General features: G+C 47.1%; 1 protein-coding gene across 5 annotated transcripts in view; it reads right to left on the reverse strand.

The window, feature by feature from the left end:
* FAM178B (family with sequence similarity 178 member B) overlaps nucleotides 1-22,876 on the reverse strand; it is a 209,065-nt gene that overhangs the window by 13,112 nt on the left and 173,077 nt on the right. Inside the window, exon 16 of one of the 5 annotated variants that reach the window (XM_079988994.1) lies at nucleotides 11,103-11,141. The exons of the other annotated variants lie outside the window; for them this stretch is intronic. Within the exon in view, the coding sequence (XP_079845120.1) occupies nucleotides 11,118-11,141 (24 nt within the window). The 3' untranslated portion in view covers nucleotides 11,103-11,117. Of the gene's footprint in view, nucleotides 1-11,102; nucleotides 11,142-22,876 lie in introns of those variants that run through there. 5 annotated transcript variants of the gene reach the window in all.

Here is a 22,876-nt window from a genome sequence, read left to right on the forward strand (position 1 = left end):
CCTTGCATGGCTGCTTTTCTCCCTTGCTGAGCTCCAACATCAGAAACACCTGAGTGAAAAACAACTGGGGGGGGAGGGGGTAGAGAGCATCCCACCTGCTCAGGATTGAGGCCTGAGAAGCCCACTCATAATGGATAAACACTGAAGATCTCTTTGTTGCCTAAAGTGCCAAGGGAGCTCCCTGATTCCTTATATCTCTGTCTTATTGCTGAGGTCTTTGGGGGGGGAGTCACTGTTAGTGGTCCCCCATGGCTCAGATGTTTGGCGCATGTCTGCCGGAAGGGCTTGGGGCCCATTTCAGCTGAGGCCAGACAGACCTCCTCCCTGCTGAACTTCCAGCACCTAATAAAGACCTTCTGTGTCAGCTTTTAAGCACCTACTGAAAACGTTTCTGTTCAGTCAGATTTATGCAGGCAATGAAGAATACATCTTCTCATAACAACTGATTTCTGATTTCAACTTTTTAAATATGGTTTTTATTGTATCATGTTATGCACAATTGTTGTAAACTGCTTTGACATTTTTTTAAATGAAAGCAGTAAATAAACAAATACTTTTTAAAAATCCCAGCAGGCATTTAAACTGAATTTTGACTTTATAATTTTAACTGATTTTTCTTTTCAATGTATTGAGACTCTTGTACATTGCTTAGAGGCAACTGCAATTAAGCATGTAAACTGTCAAAATAAATAAATAAAAGTGAAACCACTTGCAGAGGTCAGGGTCCTTTTCCATGGAAACTTGGAATCCTAGACTTGTAGAGCAGAAAGGGACCACCAGGATCCTCTAATCCAAGCCTGTGCAAGGCCAGAAAGAGCCTCATCATGCTCTACGGACTGAACTGTTTCAGTGCTGATCTTAACCTTGCACATTTTTATAGTATTTTAATCTTGGGTTTCTTGCTTTTCTCAGCTGCCTTGTGGGACTGGTACAAGTTAAGACAGAATACAAGCAAACAGGATATAGGCAGGTTTGTCTCCCGCTAATTCAGCAGTTAAAAGACACAGAAATAAAATGGGTCTGATAACAGAGAAGGAAGAGCAGGAAGGGGAACGAAGCGCCACCCAGACTAATAAAGGGAACTTTTAATCTTCTTAGCAGTAGAAATGTTCATGTTAAGAACCCAAAGTAGACAAACCCCAGTGACAGATCGCAGGATGCGACACACATGACACCATCTTCGTGGGTATGATATGATTGCACAAAAATCTGCCCACCCCTTCCGTGTGTGTGTGTGTGTGTGTGTGTGTGTGTGTGTTCAAGCTGCCCTAAGCAAAGGCCAGCAAAGACCACCACCTCTGCTCTGCCAGCAGCAGACCCCCCTCTTCCTAGCTGTTGCCAGGCACATCTCTGAGTGGTGTTCCCAGACAACTTTGCTTTTAAAGGACCAGCACACGCCAAGCGCCTGCCTCTCTTCTCATGTGTAATCTTCACATATCCACATATAATTTAAGAAATGTTAAGTGCAATTATTTGAAGGGATAATTAATTAGGCAGCTGAGGATAAAAGGGGGAGGTTGGGGAGGGTTATTTTTAATTGCCCAAACAGAGATATGCAATAATAGATGTTGGAATGCAGTCTGTTTTGTTGAGTAGAGAGAAAATGCTAATAAATATGTATCGTTTTCCACCCTCCTTCTTTCTCTAATCCTATACTTTCCCCAGTTGCCTTCCAGCCAAGAATCTCTGAGCAATTAAAAGAGCTCTAATTAAGCATGAAAGAAAATAAAAAACCAAGGCAAATTAAAGTAATGAGTTGTTGGATAGCTGGGTTGGGAGTGGAGAGAAGGAAATTACAGAATCATCCTTCAAGCCCTGAGTGTAGTCTTGCCATCTACTAACTGCAAGATGAAAACTTCCTTGTGTTCAGAGCTATGCACACATACAGAAACAGGAGTGGGATAAATTCTACACATTTCTGGCACTGGAAGTTCAGCTTCCTGACAATCTTTGCTTTCCTTCAGATACAGAAAGAAGAGGGAAATGGTGCAATCCAGAAGTGTGCATATGGTGGCATCAATATGTTCAGTGGAGGGTTGCCAGCTTTTCAGCACGCTTGTTGCTCTGCCCTTGCCAGCAAATTGATGTGCTGCTGGCACTAGCAGGTGATCACGTTCCTCTTCAGGCTGTGAAAAATCCCACCTACTTATTTCTGCTATTTTAAGTTGCTGTTAAAGGCATAGGTGCAAGCTTACTGGGCACCCCTATGTGGGACTTCCCAAAAAGCCTTATTTTGTGGCTAAATTGGCTACCTTTTATCTGTTCCAGTTCTTTTAGAACAGTAGCCTGACACAGAGATGAAGCAGCTTGGAGATGCAAGGCAGGAGGAACACCACCTGCTGATTTTCTGCATCTCCTGCTGCACTTTAAGGCATGGGAACAGGTCTAGCAGCCAGCCTTAAAATGGATCCTAAGGGCAGCACAGAAGGAGAATGAGATGTTCCTGTTTATAAAAACACAGGACAATAGGCTTGCTGCACAAATACAAGCCCTGGGCACATTAGCACGGCCAGTCTTTGAACTGGCCACTGCACATGTGTCTTTAACAGTAGCAGCAACTGACTGGAGCATCCTCCTTCCACCAGCTCACTCTTGTGCCTTACGTCTTAAGACCGTGATCTGTTGTTAAAGGCAGGGGCGACACTGCCTGGCTGAGAAGATGGCAAGTCTAAGGGACATTGTTTGCTGCCCTGCACAAAAAAGCTGACCAATAGTTTTTGGGGTTGCTGTTTGTTGTTTTTAACTTCTGTGTTTTTAGTAGCAGCTTGATTAGCAGGAGATAATCCTTAAACCCATGCTATGAATAAGCTTCACCTCTTTGTTTCTGCAGTTCAAACCACACTCAGTCACAGAAGCAGATTTTCCTCTCCTGGAGATCAGCTGGCAGCACAAACTGTTATCAGAGCTACAAATCAAAGGCTTCTTTACTAAAAAAGGTGAGGTTGACAGAGAAACGCCATGGAGGGTAGGTGGCCCGTCCCTAGGGCATATCTGTACATCTGCAAAAAATTGCTGGACTCAGGAGAATCCCAATTTCTTTCTTTCTTTTCTAGTAGTAATGTAGCTCTCACCCCCCCCCCCATGTTGCACAAATGTTGGCAGCAAAAATACTGGACACTCAGGAATAAGGAGGTAGGTGTGTGTGTGTGTGTGTGTGTGTGTGTGTGTGTGTGTGTGATGAAATACAGATTGCTAGTTTCCCCTCAATCTGGTGTTTTTTAAGCCTTTGCCTCAAGGTTTCTCTAGGTCTGTCTCACATTTTTCACAAGTGAAGACAACAAACCTCAAATAAGCATATGGAAGCCCAATAGGCTTATCAACTGAGCAGAGCACAGGCGTTGCTGCCTCTTTCCCGGCAGGGATCGTTCAGAGCCAAGGGGATAAAAAAATGCTGACCTATCACTACTCAGCCCTTTTCCTGCCTCTTTCCCTGAAACAGAGAAGAGGTCAAGAGGAGGAACTGCAAGAAGTTAAAACCAGGTTCCTGCTTTTCTGCACGGAGGCTCAAGCGTTGCCTCAGCTGGGCAACCTGATATCTCCTGGAGACGCATCAAGCAGGGCTGCCCCAGACCTGCCCAATCCTGCCTGGTGCTTGGCAACTCTCAAGCAGCTCATCCTCTTGCTTGGCAACTCTCAAGCAGCTCATCCTCTTACAGTCAGGCTTAGGCTTGTTTTTCATGGAGCCGTGGCGAGGTCAGGACTGGGGGAAGTGGGTCAGAGGCAGGGCCTCGTGTGACCCCTGGCAGGCCAAAAAAAGGTGTGTTTATTTAGGTTTTGAGGCTGAATCCTAGCTTCTGGATGAACCTGTGTTCAGAGGCCCTGAGTGTTTCCCAGCACACAGATGTGTCAATGGATGGCAGGACTAGGAGCTCATCCACACGTACCTCTTGCCCCACACTGTCCACCCAGGGGTCCGCACTTTAAAACTCTGAGTCCCCGATAGAAGTGTTAACGGTAAAAAAGTTAAATATAGAGGGGGGAAGAGCAACTTATGAAGACATTTTAATGAAAACCGAGGATGGGTGGAAGTTAAAACCTTATGAAAGTATAGAAAACGCTTTCACAGGATGACTTCAATACCATCAAGGTCATGGAATATTAACAGAAGACAAAAAAAACAGGATTTAGTGATAAAAAGTCATGATTCCAAATTGAAATTTTAGAGGGTAGAACAAAACTTCTATCCAAAATGTATGATTTTCTCCTGGAATGGGAGGGCATCCTGATCAAATTTGCAGATGACACCAAACTGGGAGGGGTGGCTAACACCCCAGAGGATCACACTTCAAAACGACCTTGACAGATTAAGAGAACTGGGCCAAAACAAACAAGATGAATTTTAACAGGGCACTTGGGCAAAAAAAATGAGAGGCACAAATACAAGATGGGTGACACCTGGCTTGAGAGCAGTACATGTGAAAAGGATCTAGGAGTCTTGATTGACCACAAACTTGACATGAGCCAACAGTGTGACGCGGCAGCTAAAAAAGCCAATTCAATTCTGGGCTGCATCAATAGGAGTATAGCATCTAGATCAAGGGAAGTAATAGTGCCACTGTATTCTGCTCTGGTCAGACCTCACCTGGAGTACTGTGTCCAGTTCTGGGCACCACAGTTCAAGAAGGACACTGACAAACTGGAACGTGTCCAGAGGAGGGCAACCAAAATGGTCAAAGGCCTGGAAACGATGCCTTATGAGGAACGGCTAAGGGAGCTGGGCATGTTTAGCCTGGAGAAGAGGAGATTAAGGGGTGATATGATAGCCATGTTCAAATATATAAAAGGATGTCACATAGAGGAGGGAGAAAGGTTGTTTTCCGCTGCTCCAGAGAAGCGGACACGGAGCAATGGTTCCAAACTACAAGAAAAAAGATTCCACCTAAACATTAGGAAGAACTTCCTGACAGTAAAAGCTGTTCGACAGTGGAATTTGCTGCCAAGGAGTGTGGTGGAGTCTCCTTCTTTGGAGGTCTTTAAGCAGAGGCTTGACAACCATATGTCAGGAGTGCTCTGATGGTGTTTCCTGCTTGGCAGGGGGTTGGACTCGATGGCCCTTGTGGTCTCTTCCAACTCTATGATTCTATGATTCTATGATCCATTCGGCGCCATTCCACCCTGCCACCAATGGCCAAGCAGAACGCATGGTGCGGACCACTAAGGACATCCTTCGCCGCATGACGCAAGGGGATTGGGAGTACCGCCTTGCCACATTCCTCCTAGCACAGCACAGCACCCCCACCTCAACAACTGGGTGGAGCCCCGCAGAACTACTAATGGGTCGGCGCCTTGCAATCAGATTGGACCGCCTTCACCCCGATAGAGCTCAGGATGAGGTAGTGGTGGGGGAAGGCAGGAACCCCTGGACGTTCGTGGCCCAGGACCCAGTGTATGCAAAGAATTTTGGGGCAGGCCCTGCATGGGTACCCGCCACAGTCACCAGGGTCACTGGCCCCGTGTCGTAGAAGGTGCTAACAGATGGGGGGCAATGCTGGCGCCGCCACTGCAACCAGATACGGTGACGATTCCTGGGAGAAAACCAGGAGGAGGACAGGTCAGAGGAGTCCCAAGGGAACAGTGGGGCAGTGAGGCCCATAGAGCAGCAGGGGCCAGCAGGAGAGGCAGAATCAGTAAATACAGAGAGGACCTGCGAGGCCGAAAGGACACCGGAACCAGAACCACGACTGAGCGAGCCGGTTGCGCCAGACCAAACAGCCCCATCACAGCCAGCATCCTTGGAACACGAGCCAGAACCTGAACCCCGGACCAGGGAACACCCCAGGCCGCAACGCACACGTAGGCCGCCGGCGTACCTTGAGGACTATGAATGCGACCTCCCGGGCAGGACTGGAACTTAGAGGGGAGGGGTGTTATGTACTGAATTGAATAGGATCCAAACTGCAGCAGTCTGATTGGTCCTAGAACAATAGGATCCAAAATGCAGCAGTCTGATTGGTCCTAGAACAATAGGATCCAAAATGCAGCAGTCTGATTGGTCCTAGAACAATGCAGCAGTATGATTGGTTGGCAGGAGCCACCCAATCCAGCTTCAGATAGAAGTGAATCCACAACCTGATTGGCCTACAGGAGAAGTCCGGAATTAGCCAATCACGTGCAGCCCATTGTGTAAATAATGTATATAAAGCAGATACTTTGGGGAAATTTCCATTCCTCCTCACCACTATGAGCTGAATAAAGAGCATGAAATCACTTTGCGACTCTGAGTATAGTTCACAGAGTTTAAAGCACAGAGCATGCCTGGAAAGCACAGAGGAAAGGTAAGTGAGGGTTGCTGCATTTCCCCCCTGGCAGGGGTCTTACACACTGAATAACTGTGAGACATGGATACATAAACAGATGAAGCTTTTGTGGGCATGGAGGTGCTGTGACGCGGAAGCCTGGACAGCTAAATCTCTATTGACCGTGTTGCTGTTAAAAAGGAACAAGAACTACAAAAACCCCACTCAATTGGAAACTCTACCTGTAAACTCAAGCATACTGGGAACTCTGCCAGTCCCCAGCCGAAAAACTGGCAAACCTCTGAAAAATTACTTGGCCTTTTGGGACTGGCAGATGGCCTACTTAGCTGCTCTGCTTGCTTTTGACGCGGATGTAGAAATTCAGGAGGGAAAATCCCCTTTGACTGAGAGTTTAAGAAGTGAGGGAAAGAAAACTTCTCATTTCATCAGAAAGCAGGGAGTTGAGTCACTCCGATGCCCCCTCTTTCCCTGGCTCTCCTCCTCCTCCTCGCCAGCCTTGGCAGCTGCTGTGGCCAAGGAGGAGGGGGGAGAGCATGCAGTGCGGAACCAGATGTTCAGGCTGGCCTTGCAGACTGGAGCCAGCTCCCAGCTGTTTATGCTGCTTCTAGCTATTAGATTACAAACTGGGGGTGGGGTGTGTGTGGTTAAACTCTAGATCAAGAATGAGGTGATGAGTAGCAGAAGGCACTGCTGCCTGAGCCATTTCCTTACTCCCTAAAGGTTGGAAGACCAGCTCTGCTATTGGGAGGATTCTTGTACAAATGGGATAAAAATAAAATGGGAATTTATGCACTGCAGAGTTCTTGGATGAGGCTGGAGACCAACAACAGGTTACAAGAGAGCTGAAAGTGGTTGAAGAGAAGATTCGCCCTGATGATACGAACACTGATTTCTTTTCCCTGCCTGCCATCTCTAGTCTCTTGTGGGATTTTGAAACAATAGAAAAAGCTGAAAGACCTGCTTAACAGAGGCAAACACAGGATAAACATGCCACAGTGAACACCAGTCCCTCTTCCAAACAACCTATATTATAACACTTCATCTGATGTTATGACTGTTCAGAAATGATCTGGAGTTATGTAACCAAATGTGCTGATAATAGCAAATTGTTCAGGGCGGCTAAAACAAAAAGGATTGTGAGGAGCTCCAAAAGGATCTCTCCCAACTGGATGAGTGAGCAAGAAAATGGTGAAGGCAATTCAATGTAAGCAAGTGTAAAGGGATTGGAGGGGAGAGGATCCTTACTTCACACGGACATGAATGGGGACTGAACTGGCAGTGACTGATGGGAAGACCTTGCAGTCATAGTGGACAGCTCAGTGACGATGATGCCAATCTAGTGTGCAGTAGTTGTGGAGGAGGTGAACTTCATTTTAGGGATCATTAGAAACGGGACTAAAAATAAACTTCCAATACCACAATGTCCTCATGCAAAACTAGGGTAAGACCACACTAGCAATAATACTGTGTACAGTTCTGGTTGCCTCACCTCAGAAAAGGTATTGCAGAGTTGGAAAAGGTCAGAAAAGGTCCAGAAAAGGGCAGTCAGTCAAAAGGACGAAGGGACTGGAGCAACCTCCCAGTCAGGAATGGTCACAGCATGGAGGACTTTTCTGTTTAGAGAAGAGGTAGGTCGGGAGTGGGCATGATAGAGAGGTGGATAAGTTTAAACGTGGTGTGGAAAAAGTGAGCAGAGAAAGGAACTTTTTTCTTGTCCCAGAATACTCGAACCCAGGGCCATCCTATGCAGCTGAGTGTTGGAAAGCTCAGGACAAGGAAAACGAGCTGGTTCTTCACACACAGCGGAGTCAAACTATGGACTTCTGATCCAAGTCGTACTGCTCTGGAGGGTCACAGGGCTACTTTTGTTTACATTTAAATTTTGTTTATTTACTGACTTGGTAGAAAACCTCTAAATTGTTTAAAAATATATAAAATAGAAGATTAATATTCTTGATAAAAAACAGTTAAAAACAGGCATTTAAAAACATTCAAATGATGGTTAAAATCAACAGCAGCTAAAAAGAGGTAAAACACATGAAACTTCCACATATCTGGACAGATCTGCCTATGCAGGAATCTTGTAAGCAGGCACTTAAAGAATTCAGTGAAGCTGCCTGCTTAATATCAATAGGCAGGGAGTTCCAACGTGTAGGTCCTGCCACACTAAAAGATCTATTTCTTACAACTGCAGAATGAGTATTATGTCACAGTGCCAGTTCCGCAGATCAAGTGGGCACATTTAGGGATAGGTGATCCTGCAAATAAACTGGGCCCAAACTGTTAAGGGCTTTATATATCAACAGGAACGCCTTGAACTTAGCCCAGAAGCAAATGGGCTACCAGTGAAGATGTCTGAGCAGAGGTGTTCCACACTCACAGGGTCTCAGTCCTTTTCGTTATGTGTATTCTCCTCCCCAGTGCCCTGATTTCTTGGTCAATTTGGCCTGATTGTGGAGGGGCTGAACACAGCAATTTCAGTAGCAGCCTGCTAGACTGATATCTGGGCTCGCTAGTGGAGCAGGTAGCCACTGTGGCCTCTCCCAGTTCCAAAAGTGCAGACCAAAACAAAAAACAAAAAACAAACAAACAAAAAAAGGAATTGAGGGTGGTTGCGTGAAACTGTCCTCCAGGCAGGCTCTCGTCTTGCCTGTATCATGCTGCGGAGCCAAGGAGACACACACCATTGGCATTGCTTCCTGAGGCCCAACAAAAAGCCTGCCTAGGGCCTTGGGGGTTCCCTTGAGGTGGTTCTTTAATTGCAAGGCTTCTTTTGTGCACAGGGAGATGGCAATAAAGCCTTTCTATTTAGCAGCAGGAGCAAGGAATTCAGGTCAACAGGCACGCCGGCCACAATGGTCCATCGCTGGAGTTTTAATTTGAAGCTGTCTTCATTGCCAGAAGCACCCAGACATTCCAGGGTGTTGCAAACTGACTGCAGCCATCAACATGATGCCTTTGCAAAAGGTGAACAAGGGTCATTTGGAGGTTGCTGCATATCCCAGACATGGAAAGGGCAGACCCACCAACTGGACAGTTGCCTAGAATGTCAGTGGGGTGGGAAGTGCAGAAGAGGCAATGCACTCCTTTTGCCTCTGCCATGCTTCACCAGGTGGCTGGTTTGGTTAGGTTTGTTGAATTTAATGCTGCTTCCCATGACAAAAAGTCCCAAAGCGATTTACAACAATAATGAAATGCAATAATAAAAAGATGTAGCTGTATTGAAAACACAGTTGGAATAAAAACACAGAACTGTAGAGTTGGAAGGGACCGCAGGGCTCATGGAGTCCAGCCTCCTTTCATGCAGGAATTACAGCTGAAGAATCCCTGACACAGGGCCATTTTGTTTAAAAACCTCCAGGCAAGGTGAGTCCACCACCTTCCAAGGGAGTTCATTCCACTGTCGAATATCTAAGTTCTGCTGCTGCCCAAATGCACGGGAAAATAAAAGCAGATTACAAAGTTGGTGCCAGGCCGGCATGCCTGGGGAGGGGATTCCATAGGCCGGGAGCTACAGCAGAAAGGCTTGTGCTATCGCCGCCATCCTTTGGACTTCCGTCAGAGGTGGCACACAGAGAAGGACCTCAGGGGACAATTTCAGGAACTATGCAGGTCCATATGGGACACGTTCATGTGTTGCTGGCTGAAATGGGAATGAGGGGTGGAGGATAAACCTGGATAAACCCCTTCCCCACCCCAGGCCAGAAAGTTGTCTTAACTACCAGTGCCCCTGGACCATTACTTGCCTCTGGATAGGCAGATTTGGCCCTGGAACCTCCTCCTGCTGACCCCTATAGCTAAATGGAGAATTTAGGTGAGTCTCTAGTGCACCCCTTCCCCCCTCCCATTTTGTTTATGAACATTATAGGGCCTCGAGGCTTCACTGTAATGAATATCAATCATAAGGAACGCGCCTTCTCAACGTGTTAATGCATGATCCAAAGTGAGACACGGTTCTATCGGGATTAATGTCTTCCCAGGCCAAGCTGATGGAGATAATGAGGAAGCCACCCAGCTAGACAAAATGCAATGCAATAAAAATGATTCCTAGCATAAATATTCTGGAGATCCCAAGATGAAGGACAGAAGGTAAACTTCACCAGTTGATTCTGGAAGGCACTCCACAAAGGAAGTGGAGGTTGTGAGAGCCCCCAAGCCTCCCCGCCCCAGGTGCAGTGTCCTTCTGCGACATGTTCCTGCTGCACAAGCCCTCTGATATGTTGGGCAAAAGATCCCTGCATGGCAGGGGGTTGGACTAGATGGCTCTTGTGGTCTCTTCCAACTCTATGATTCTTGCCACATGTGACCCACCTCCCACTTTACACCCTTCCCTGCCCCTTGGAAGAATTGCTCCCAAGCGGGGTGCAGGAACAACCATCAAAACAAAGATCCTGGACAACAGTTCTGGCAGTACCTTGTTGCCTAGCTGTTAGGGGCTGAGAGGATGAGTGGAGTAAAAGGACATCTGGGGTTCTGAGGGAGGGAGAATCCCCAGTTCTTTCGCATGGCTGAAGTACTAGAGGGAAATCAAGGTTCCTTGGGGCTGTGCTCCTCTGAAAGAAGGGAGCCAATGCAGGCTTTTAGGAAGAGAGGCATCACATTTAAAGAGAAGCTACAGCAGGTTCTCCACCTGTAGCCACGGTCCCTCTCAGCTTTGTCATCTGCATGGCACACATAAAATGGACCTGCTGCCAACTTCCAGCGCCTGTAGCCTTCTCTAAGTAATCCTAAATACACAATAACAGAAATAATGGCACATTTGTCCCATTCATGTCTGTCTCCATTTCCCTCGCCTTCCTTTTCTTGCTTCTGTGGGAGCTATTTTCAGACTGTAAGCCCTTGCAACAGAGAGCTGTTCTCTCATTCTCTGCAAATCATATACACCTATAAAGATAGTAAATAATATCATATCATATCATAATCTTGCCCCTCCCCACACCCAGCATGTTTCAAATATGCTCTTCAAACATATACATTCATCTGTTTATCCATTCACAAACATACAAACCTTTTCCCCCAAACAACAGCAACAGCAGCTGAACAGTCCTGGGGTTTGGCAAAGGAGCAGAGGAGTCATGCTGACATCACAAGCCCAGGGGAGAGCAGCCTTTTTGGCCCAGCGGGCCAGATCTTTAACTCTCCCACCCTGGCGGGCCAACTTTAGCAGGGGCTGGGGCCACCCATCTGTCCAAGTTGGCCTCCAGGGGAGGGGGAAGATACTGCCCAAGCAGGACTGAATTCAATCCTGATTTATGCAAGGCCAGCCACTTCCAGAAGAGAAGCAGCTGGTGAGCTCAGTCCGAGTTGGACGGATCTCGCTGCACCTGGGGAGTTCAATCATGCTTTCTGCAAATGGGTCTCAACCTGCCACACACCTGATGTCACATATGGGCAGGTGGGCACCATGTTGGGGAAATGGTTTGGCGGGCCAAATGGGGGGGGGGGCTGGGGGGCCACCTTTGGCCTGCGGGACAGAGGTGTCTCACCCTTGCACCAGAAAATCTGCAGCAACAGCTGGCTTACTGGACAGTTACAGAACTGATTTATTTTCTTCCTTTTTCAGAGCACAACCCCAAAGAGAAATATATATCTTTGCACAAAACAGGGCAAGGGCACTTCCAAAGCAGTGCCATTTGCTCCACAGATCTGTCTCCACCCGGTGATACATGCCAGCAGCTACACCGAGGAAAGAAAACGACTAAATCTGCTGCAGGAGACATTCTAGGGTTGAATGCTGCTTATTGGGAGCAACCTTCATTACGATTTGTCCTCATATAGTTTGGCAACCCTTGAGTAAGTTGTCAGGCCAACAGAGTATTAATGGAATTGAGCTGACTGAGAGCTGGCAAGAGATGCCTGTTTGCCACCCCTGCACTGGGGCAGACTCCAAGCCAGGCAGCTGGCCAGCCCACAGCAGGTCCAGTGGGGCAGAAGGTGAGCCCAGTCAGCTGTGCATCCTGATCCCCTTCACCAGGGCTTACTCCTAGGTAGGCATGCATATCATTTCGGCCTTTGATTTAAGAATTTTCACACAACTGGTGGTGCGATGCTGTGCTCACCACTTCAGAGAACACAACATTAAACTTTTCCCCTTCCAAACCTAAAGCTACTTTGGGGGCCCTTTGGAGGCCAAAAATAGACATTTTCTAAACTTCTACTACTATAGCCATTGTTTTGAAAGGACACTGAAAATGGTAGTAGGCACAAAATGCTGTTTCCTGAGATAAAAACTGCAGTTTTTAATATTAGAAACAAAGCAAGATTCTAGCCCTCATGGCTGCAGGCATATATATTTTTTGGGGGGGAGGGCAATGATTGCTGAAATCTCAGCAGCCAGAAGGGCAGTTGCATAAGAATTCCAGCAGAGGAGTGAGGAAGGTATCTGTCTTCTTTCTCCTCTGATGGTCAGCAAAACCAAAATAAATTATGCAAACAGCAAAAATGACAATACAGTATATTCATTTATTTGTGCGTGTTATTTGCACATGCACAATGGCCGTCTCATATGTACACATACAGTATTATTGTTGTATTGAGCATACCTTTTAATACAGTATGTGATTGTTTATTCAGAGGCATCTTAAGTGGCATGGCTTCATGCGCCAGGGCAGGAACCAAAGCTGTTCCTGGCCGACTCTGCCCTGACCCCCTCGCACCCTTTTTCTGCACCCTTTTTCTGGATAAAGCTGACAAGTTCCAAGGCACTTAACTTCTGGCAGCTGGCAGGGGAAATGTGGGTGTTCAAAAACTGACAGTGCCTAAGGGGGGTGGGGGTGGGATGCATTTTCTTTCCCCTTCTGGCTTCTTAGGAGGAAGTGCCAGTATAGCAGATCACCAGGAGCGGTGAGATAGCTTCTTGTGGGAACAGCCTCAGCATCAGCCGGGCAGCCAAGGCACCGAAGGAGGGAGCTCAGGCCAAAGAACTGGCCAATGGCCAGGGGCAGCCTGCGCTTCTTCTCTCAAGGGATACGGGGCAGGCGTCCCTTATGAATGACGCTGCGGCAGTCCTGCACCAACCCTGCTGAGCGCTCACGCAAAGGCTGCCTTCTCCCCCCCCCCCAGGCTCTTCATGCTCTTTCAGATGGCATCTCACCGCACTGTCTGTTTTTACTGTGATACTGCAAATCTGCCCAAAGCATGCGAAAGGGCGAGTAGCACATTAAAATGAGGGCGCATTGTCATGGCATACGTCTAAAGCACTTTCAGATCACTTAGACTGCTATGGCTCCCAACACAGAATCTTGGGAACTGTAGTTCACCCCTCAAAGAGCTAAAATTCTCAACACCCCTGACAAACTACAAGCTTCTGGGACTATTTTTTTTTTGGGGGGGGAGCCAATGTATGGTGTGGATGTGACCTAACTGAGCTGAAACCTAGTAAACACAAAGGTTTTCCACAGGTCATGCTGTGAAAGGATCCACTCAGCAGACTTCATGGCTGGTTTAAGGGCACACACTGCAAAGTATCCATCAGAACCCCCACCCCTCCCTGGGTGACCTCGGGCCAGTTCTGTGACTGTTCTCTCATCCTAATTTACCCAACAGAGTTGTTGTGGGTTAGTAGTAGTAGTAGTAGTAGTAGTAATATGCTTATTTGATGGCAGCAGATGGAAAGCCACCTGCTATGTTAAACTTCCCACAGTGCTCTGGACAAGCAGCACATCAGATGTGCCAGGGGACTGTGGGAAACCTGACATGGAAGGCAGCTTCCCACACCCAGCTGCTAATGTCTGATAAGTTTGGGGCCAGGGAAACAAAGGGGCAGGAGAGCCAAGGCCTCAGTGCCAATGGACTCTGCCAGGGGGCTTGGGCCCAAGAACTGCCCAAGGGCGCTGGCTGCTTCCTCCTTCTCTATTCCCCCTTTGTTCACAGAGCTGTGTGGATGGGCGATCCAGGTGACCCAGAATCCTGCCTTGAACTTCCTCTCTTATTTCCCTGGGCGCAGCTGAGAGTAAATCCCTGGATAAAAGAACCAGCTGAGTCAACTTCTCTGCGCACTCTGCCCCTAAACTCAAGCACACAAAGCTGACCCCCCCACACACACATTTTGGAAGTTCTGCAAGTGTCACTGAATGTAACCCAAGAAGCAACTTGCTTTCCCAGTTCTACCTGCCTACAAGGAAATAAAAGGAGAACACGCAAGAACAGGACTCCTGAAGATCTCTGCATGTTGAGGGCTTTTCGCTCTGGAGCCACTACCCCTGAGGCGGATCAGGAGCACACAAGCCTCAGCGCCTCCCCTCTGCTCCCTCTCGTGTCAGGTCCCAGCTGGCTGCCAAATTATCTGTATGTTCCCGCACTTGGCCCCACAGAGAGTTGGTTCACTGCAGCAGAATTGCTTCACAATATTCTGGATTTGTGGGTGCAAGGCTGTCCTGCAAGGTTATGGGAAGGCCTGTGAATCTTACTCCCTTGAGCTAAGCAAAGTGACTATTAGCTCAGCTTAGGTGGACTTTGCTTTTGTTTTGCATGCTATTGTTCTGAAGCACTATTTTAAAGCCGAGTTGTTTGAAAATGCATATATCGCCATGAGTATTTGTTTAATAAATTTCAAATACAAATAAATAATGCTATAGTCTAAAACTTAACTGTTCTGAATGTCTGCACTTGCACAGTTCTGTAAGCAGAGCACTGCACAAATGGCTTGAGCAGAGTTGCATGTGCTGCAGACACCCCCTGGCACCCAGGATGGTGCCTTCCTTGCCAGTGGCTATTCCTGCATCCCTGGCATTAGAGGACACTTCCTCCCACTCACTGCTTCAGCCTTCGGATGCCCTTGCTCATGTCGCCTACACAAATCTCAGTGGTTGTACAATGGACTCTTCTGTAACATGGAGGGGGAGGGGGGACCAGCCTGGGCTGAAATCTCTTGTTCTGGAGTGCAAGCATCAGGTCCACAGTGAATACCCACCCAACTCCCTTCCAAGTGGCTATATAGATAGATTAGCCTATGACACCCCTTTATTACCCTAGAAAATAGCCTCTACTTCGGACGGCTCTGGGCAGGCGGTGACGCTGGAGCGGCTTCAGATTGCCTGCAAGAAGCTCCTGCAGCCAATCCAAAGCCTCGCCGCCCATGGCTGAGGTAAACCCGGCGCGGCCATGGACAGAGAGGCCGGCGGGCAGGCGGCGGGTCTGGGCCACACCATGGGCATCATGATGGGTGCGTCGCGGGGCTTCAGCTGGAGCTTGGTGCTGCTGCCAGTGCGTTCTGTGGCCACGCTGGAGCAGTTGGAGGGCGAGCAGCGTGCCGCCTGCCCGGTGCTCTGCGTGCACGGCCTGCCCGTCGACCTGGCCTCAGACGACGGGCTGCAGCGTATGGTGCATGCCACCTGGGAGCTCCGCGGGACGGGCCGATGGAGCAGCTGCTGCTCATCAACAACGCTGGTGAATGGGCGGTGCCAAGCTGTGCTGCTGAGCGTGTGCAGAGTGCTTTCCTCCTCCAGGTCCGGAAGCACCTGTGGGACTGGTTTGCAGGGTATTTATATTTTTCAAAATATAGTCGAGTCCCCCACAAAGTCTGAGGGACAGTAGACCGGCCCCCTGATGAAAAAGTTTGCTGACGCCTGCTTTGGTGGTTCAGAAACAGAAAGGGCAATCTTTAACAAAGAAAATCTGGACTTTGGCCAGTAAGTTCAGGATTCAAATTAATGCTTGGCTATTCAGCTACATAGGAACCGAGTATGGTCTAGGCCAGTGTTTCCCAACCTTGCGCCTCCAGCTGTTTTTGGTCTACAACTCCCATCATCCCTGACTAGCAAGACCAGTGGCAAGGGATGATGGGAATTGTAGTCCAAAAACAGCTGGAGGCACAAGGTTGGGAAACACTGGTCTAGGCCCTAGGGTTTCAGGCAGGGGACAGTCCTCCCCTACAGGGAGATGCTAAGCCAGGCTTCCTCAACCTCACCCCCCCCCAAGATGTTTTGAGATAGTTCCCATCATTCCTGACCACTAGTCCTGCTAGCTAGGGATCATGGGAGTTGTAGACCAAAAATATCTGGAGGGCCGAGGTTGAGGAAGCCTGTAAGCACTGAAGTCAGGACCTTATGCACACAAAGCATGTGCTCTACCAATGGGCTAAAACCTTTTTCCACTTGCTTAGGGTGACTTGATATATTTCAGGCTCAAGTCACCATCTGCACCATGGCCTACCTCATAAATGATTGTGAGAATGAGCAGAAATGTAAAATGCTTTGCAAATTCAAAGTGCAAACTAATTGTTATTACTATCTATGATAAATTTTGGAATGTTGCATTTTGGAATCTCTATGCATATGGACAGCTCTTAAAACATCACAACCAAATTTTGCATGCTGGCTTCTGAGATCAAAGCGCAGACTTTCATTTATGTTTGAATACCGTTAGACACCCTTTTAAACCAAAATGACTGAACCTTTCAAAAGTGCACTGGTTTCTTAGAGCTCCTGAGCAATGTGCGAGGCTGCTAGTGGATGATAAAGTATTTGAAGTGTCTACATGCAGCTGGGCACTTTTGGGGACAATGGTGTTCTCCCTACCAGCACTATAGGCAGGGATGTATTCATATCACAAAGGGGCTTTCCAAAGAAAAAAACCCCTCCATATCAGAAGTGCTCACTCTACAAAGGCCTTTCTTTGCATAATTGGATTAACTTCTGAATTGCTCAAGATCTTCTGAAGGACTCCTTACAAGAACCCTGTTTGTCTCAATGGCTGAAGGAGACCATGGATTTAGGGCATGGTAACTATGTGATGAGGGCTCTGGGTTCTCCTGCAGTACATCATCCCTACTTTGGCAGGATTTGTGTTCTCCCAATAGCTGAATTCATGTTAAAGCACCAGAGCAAGCAACTCCCCATGCAATAGTCCAGGGGTTGCCAACATGGTACCCATGAGCACCAGTGTGCACAGCGGTGCCTCCAATGGCATCTGTGAAGGACTCAGTTAGAGGTGCAAAGAGCTTCTCTCTGCGAGTACAGCTGTGGCTGATGTAGGTGCCTTTTCCCATTAATGGGGGGGACGACTAATGGGGGACATAGCCTGCTGCATTTTGTAATTCTGCCTGGGTGCAACACCATTTCATTCTCCTTGCTCTTTAAATGTGGCAGCCATGATGTGTTATGCACATCCCAATGGCACTTTCCCAGAATTCCAAATGTGCCCAGAGGCCACTGAAATGTTGGCACCCCCTGCACAGGCACAGCCGTGTTAGCTGGATTTATAAAGCCCTTTAAACCCCACCCTGGAATCCCCCTTTGCCATGAAGCCTTTGGCTTCTCCCCCAACGGAAACAAAGACAAGGTTTGTGCAGCTCTATTTGCTGATGGTCTTCCTTTGACGCTCCCTTTCCTCCTCTACGTCTGTTGTCACTCCCCCCCACCAACCTCTGCCAAAAATTAGATTGTAAGCTCCTTGGGGTATGAACCTTTCTTTTTTGCTTACCCTACCCTGCAGAAATGTCATGTATATTGACAGCATGGTATAATAAAAAATAAAAATAAAACCTAATTAAGGTTTTATATTAGGTTTTATTAGGAGTAAACCTAATTAAATCTGCACAACACATCCAGTGCTCCATCTTTCAAACTGCAGACGGAAGCTTTTCACTGTGCTCAGGAACCATTTTTGCTTTCGTCAACTTTATGACTGGATCCAGACTTTAGTGGGTAATGTGGCGGGCTTTGGGTTTTCACATTTCAGTGCTTCCCTGTGCCACACCAAAATGCAGTGCCCCCCCCGGTGTATTCTGTACTAAGTCACTGTTGCCGCACCCCCTGAAGGACCCTCTCAGCTCAGCGTCCAGTGTGGGCAAACCAGTCCCTCTTCCCTAATCTGTCTCTGGTGGGCTGACCTAATGCCGACCTCGGCACTTGCCCAGAACTGTTGCTCCCCTGCTGGGCATTGCTCTGCTCTCATCTATATATGCCACCACACCTGCTTGAGTGAGCACATCTGGGGAAAGTTGCTGGCCGTATCAGACAAGGCGGCCAAAATTGGTGGATGGTGTCAGCAGTGCTGTGTGAGGGCTCCTTGGCAGCAACCAAGCCTGTTTCCCACTCCAGGCTCTGGAATGCAAAAGCTTGCTTGCTACTATCTTTTTTTTCTTCTTCTGAGTTTTAATAACAAGTGATACTGCGTGGGGGGGGGGAGCGGGGAGAGGACGTCCCCTCCTGCACTTAAATAATGAAACATTTAAAAATCAGTTGCAATTACCCCCTCCCTGTTTCCTCACTTATATTTTGGTTCACTTAGTTGAAGAAAACAGAGAGCAGCAGTATCTTTGCTTCATTACTTTCTCATCTTTTATGTGGCATCACAGAAGTAGGTATCACCCAGCTATTACTTTGGGATTTTCCCCGAATGCACCAATACAGAAACCAGCAATTATCAAATGACTGCAACCACAGGGCGGCTGCTCTAAGTCTGTGCTGATCTATCTCCTCTCTGAAATGCTTATGGGTGAACCCCAGATTGGTTACACAAGAAAAACAGTCACTAAGACTTCAGACTTACCCTCTTGTCCCACTGCTTTCCTCTGGGGAAAATCACTCTTTAGTGCTCAGCTGGAGCAAATGGCAATTCAGCTTTTCTCCAGACTGAGTTTTGCTCTGATTTAGCACTAAAGAGCAGGTTTTCCATGGGAAAAGAGTGTGGCAAGGAGGCAACCACTCAACCCTGTGCTTTCTGGGCTCTATGATGAACTAAAGCTGGATCAACTGGGGCCCTAAGACGTAGGATAACTTTAACACATATACATGCACACTCCGGATCTTGCAAGTAAGTATGGAAAGCACACACACTGCATTTGGGATCCAACCTGCAAAAGCAGGAGGCAGAAGCCAGCAAACTCCTAAGCCTCGGCTGTGAAATCTGTTCATCTAGATGAATAAAACATGACAGGGGTCCCCCCCAGGCTCTGGCAGTGTTTATACCATGCATATTCTCTGTGCCAGCATGGAGAAAGCAACCTCTGATCCAAAAGGGAAAGACACACACACACACAAAAAACACCTCTCCCCTCTTCTCTGCATTTTCAATGGCATGAAAAAACATGTTTCTGCCATTTGCTGCGTTTCACCCGTGAGCACGAGTGATAGACAGCCTTTAATCAGCAAGGGCTGAACCAAAAGCTCAACTTTCCTTAAGCATTCCATGAATTTGCCTGTAATAAGAATGTGTATTTCCTCACCCCCACTCCCAAAATCATTAGTCTTATCGAAACTAATCTGGGGAGCAACACAGTCTAAAACAGAATTCCCAGAAGTTAGCAAACACCTGGTAATTTCATGCTCTTTATTCAGCTCATAGTGGTGAGGAGGAATGAATGAAAGTCCCCTCAAAGTATCTGCTTTATATACATTATTTACACAATGGGCTGCACATGATTGGCTAATTCCGGAATTCTACTGTAAGCCAATCAGGTTGTGGATTCACTTCTATCTGGAGCAGGATTGGGTGGTTCCTGCCAACCAATCATACTGCTGCATTGTTCTAGGACCAATCAGTGCTGCATTCTGAATCCTATTGTTCTAGGACCAATCAGACTGCTGCATTTTGGATCCTATTGTTCTAGGACCAAACAGACTGCTGCAGTTTGGATCCTATTCAACTCAGTACATAACACCTGGCCTTTGTTAAAATCCTAATTTTTAGTAGGTAACAGGCTTAATAAACTCTAAAGGCTAATAGAATCCTCATTATGACAGATGAAGAATGGGGTGGGGAATTTAGTGGAGGCTGCCCCACTGACCTTGGCCTGCGCTCATCCAGCCCCCCCCCCCCCCCCCGCAACCTGCCTCTTTACTTACTGCAGTCCAAAGGACGGCCCAGCCTGCCTCTCAGCTTCCTCCTCCTTCATCTCAATGTTGCCTTTGTAGAACTCATCAAGGAAGTGGATGAGGACAAAACTAGAATTACTGATTTAAGTGACTGAATGAATTCCAGAAAATACCCAGGAAGAAAAAGCCCCAGTGATTTTCTGGGGAACAGCAACTTCCTATAATCAAATAATAACATTAAAGGAAGTGTTTACTTCCCTGTTTCAGTTCAACGCTTGCAACTATTGAACCTCAACTCCCACAATTAACTTTTTGGAAAGGCTGGAGGAAGTCCATTTATTGATAATTTAGGACAGGTATGTCCAACAGGTAGATTGCAGGCCCCCCAGGTGATTTCCTCCTCCCCCTCCTCCCTCAAAAGGGACACACACACCACTGTGGCTCCCTAAAAAAAGCTCAACAACTTTGCCTTTTCCAACATAGCTCAACAACTCTAAAAAAAGCTCAAAAACTTTGGACCATCCAACGACAATGGGTAGATCAGTGCCAGTTTTTTTTCATACTGTGAGTAGATCACAGTCTATTGGGAGTTGGACATCCCTGATTTAGGAGAACAAAACCAACACAGGGGAGCAGTTCTCCTCCCTAAACATGATTGATCTATTGTGGTTTGTTTCTTTTTTGCTGACCTCCTTTACTGAGTTAGACAAGACGAAATCAGCAGCATAGGCTAATGTGTAGCAGACAGGAGATGAAACTTGAGAAATTATAACAGGCTTCTGGAAAATCTGCACCATAATAAAATACATAAACTGCCAGAGGTTGGATAAGGAGTTTGCACTGCAAACGCCGTCACAATCTGACCACTGGCCTCTGCTATGTGGAGCCACAAATACTCCTCTTCTGAGGATGCCTAGTATGTAAGGGAATTCCAACTTTCATTTGAATCCACCAGCACATAAAATAGAAGTGTTAGAAAGCAACCAGGCAGCCTCCTCTTACCTCTGCCTCTTTGTATGCATGCAAATGTTAGACCATTAAGAAGAACCCTTTGAGCTCTCTGGATCTTAGAAAGCCTAATGTCATTACTTGTTAATGGAATCTTTCTTCCTTGCCTTTCTAAGTTGAGCCCCCATGGAGAATGCTAAGGAGCTTGCTATTCCATTTCCCATTACTGTTACTATTTGGGGAACATGTGAAAAGGGGAGGGGGGAGAGAGGACCACATATGAGCAAATGTTCGTGCTTGCTCAAAGAGCAAGAACTCTGAGCTAAAAGATTAAGTATGCTGCACTAGTGGAACCCATGTTACAATAGCTGAATTCTGTGATCAGTGTTTTTGCACGTCTTTTCCTATGCATAAATTGTCCTGTTCCTGCATATGCTGCCTCTGACTGCTGGAAATCTTATTCAGCAAGATCTTCTGGAGTCTGATACAGTGGTACCTCAGGTTAAGAACTTAATTCGTTCTGGAGGTCTGTTCTTAACCTGAAACTGTTCTTAACCTGAAGCAGCACTTTAGCTAATGGGGCCTCCTGTTGCCGCTGCGCCGCTGCTGCACAATTTCTGTTCTCATCCTGAAGCAAAGTTCTTAACCCGAGGTAATATTTCTGGGTTAGCGGAGTCTGTAACCTGAAGCATATGTAACCTGAAGCGTATGAAACCCGAGGTACCACCCAAGGTACCACTGTATTTCAACAGTCTCATGGGAGAAGTTCCAGCTGGTTATGAAACATTTTCCTTGCTTACCATTTCCTAATAATAATAATAATAATAATAATAATAATAATATAGCACTGCAACTCAGCTCTCTGAAGCTGGATATCTGCAATCCAAGCCCTTGCTGAAATTCAAATATTCATTGGAGACAAACTCTGATCTGCCCTCTTGCAAACTGATACTTAAAATTGACAACGGTCTTGTCATCAAGCCATTTTCTCAGCAAAAGGAGCTCCAGTATTAGCTCCAGAAAAGATTGTCCTCAAGTTGTTTGGGTGTGCTGGGTCCTTCGCTGCAACCCAGGGGAACACACCCCACACCTTTCCTTTCTGACCTGCAATAGATGGGTTCCTTGCACACAGCCGTCTGCATGCGCTCCTATTGCTTTCAACGTATGTCAGAGGTGCTGCGGAGGCTGGATAAAGTGATGAGCTTCCCAGAGCTGGAAAACAGCCCCTGAGCCCAGGGAACAGCTCTTCCTTTCCAGCTGTTTCTCCCATTAGTTCCCCTCCTCCAACCTTGCATCCAGGGCCAAGTCCCTGATCAACGCTGATCCTGCACGGATGAGGGCCAAAGAGAAGTGCACCAGAACTACCAGGCTAGGACTATGTGAAAGATAACATGTGCTCTATTGCAGCCTTCACCAACTTGGTGCCCTCCAGATATTTTGAAATATTACTCCCATCAGCCCCAGCCAACACATGCTGACTGAGATTGGTGGGAATTGTATTTTAAACATCTGGAGCTGGGTGAAGGCTGCTCTATTGAAATCTGCTGCGAGTGCTGTTGTGACGTGGGGTTTGTGATTTCAGCTCTCTTGACATAATATGCTGGAGACAGTTCTCTAGTAACACTTCTTTATTAAAGCAACAAGACTGAGACCTGAGGAGGGGAGAGCTACATTTATAGGGACAGGGAACTAGCTAGAAAGGATACATTTTGGAGGGAACAATATCAGGCAATCACAGTCCTGCCTTTTGGAGGAAACCAATAAGACAGAGGATCCAAATACAGCAGCTTAAATGAACCAATAGTAGCTGTACCCTCTGGAACCAAAAGGCAGTTACTTTACCCTAATGCAAATACAGACAATAATAATACAGATATAAAATCATTTGACTCAATACACAACACCCCTCCCCCC

Source organism: Podarcis cretensis (genome assembly GCF_951804945.1).
Source record: "Podarcis cretensis genome assembly, chromosome: 8".
NCBI lineage: Eukaryota > Metazoa > Chordata > Lepidosauria > Squamata > Lacertidae > Podarcis > Podarcis cretensis.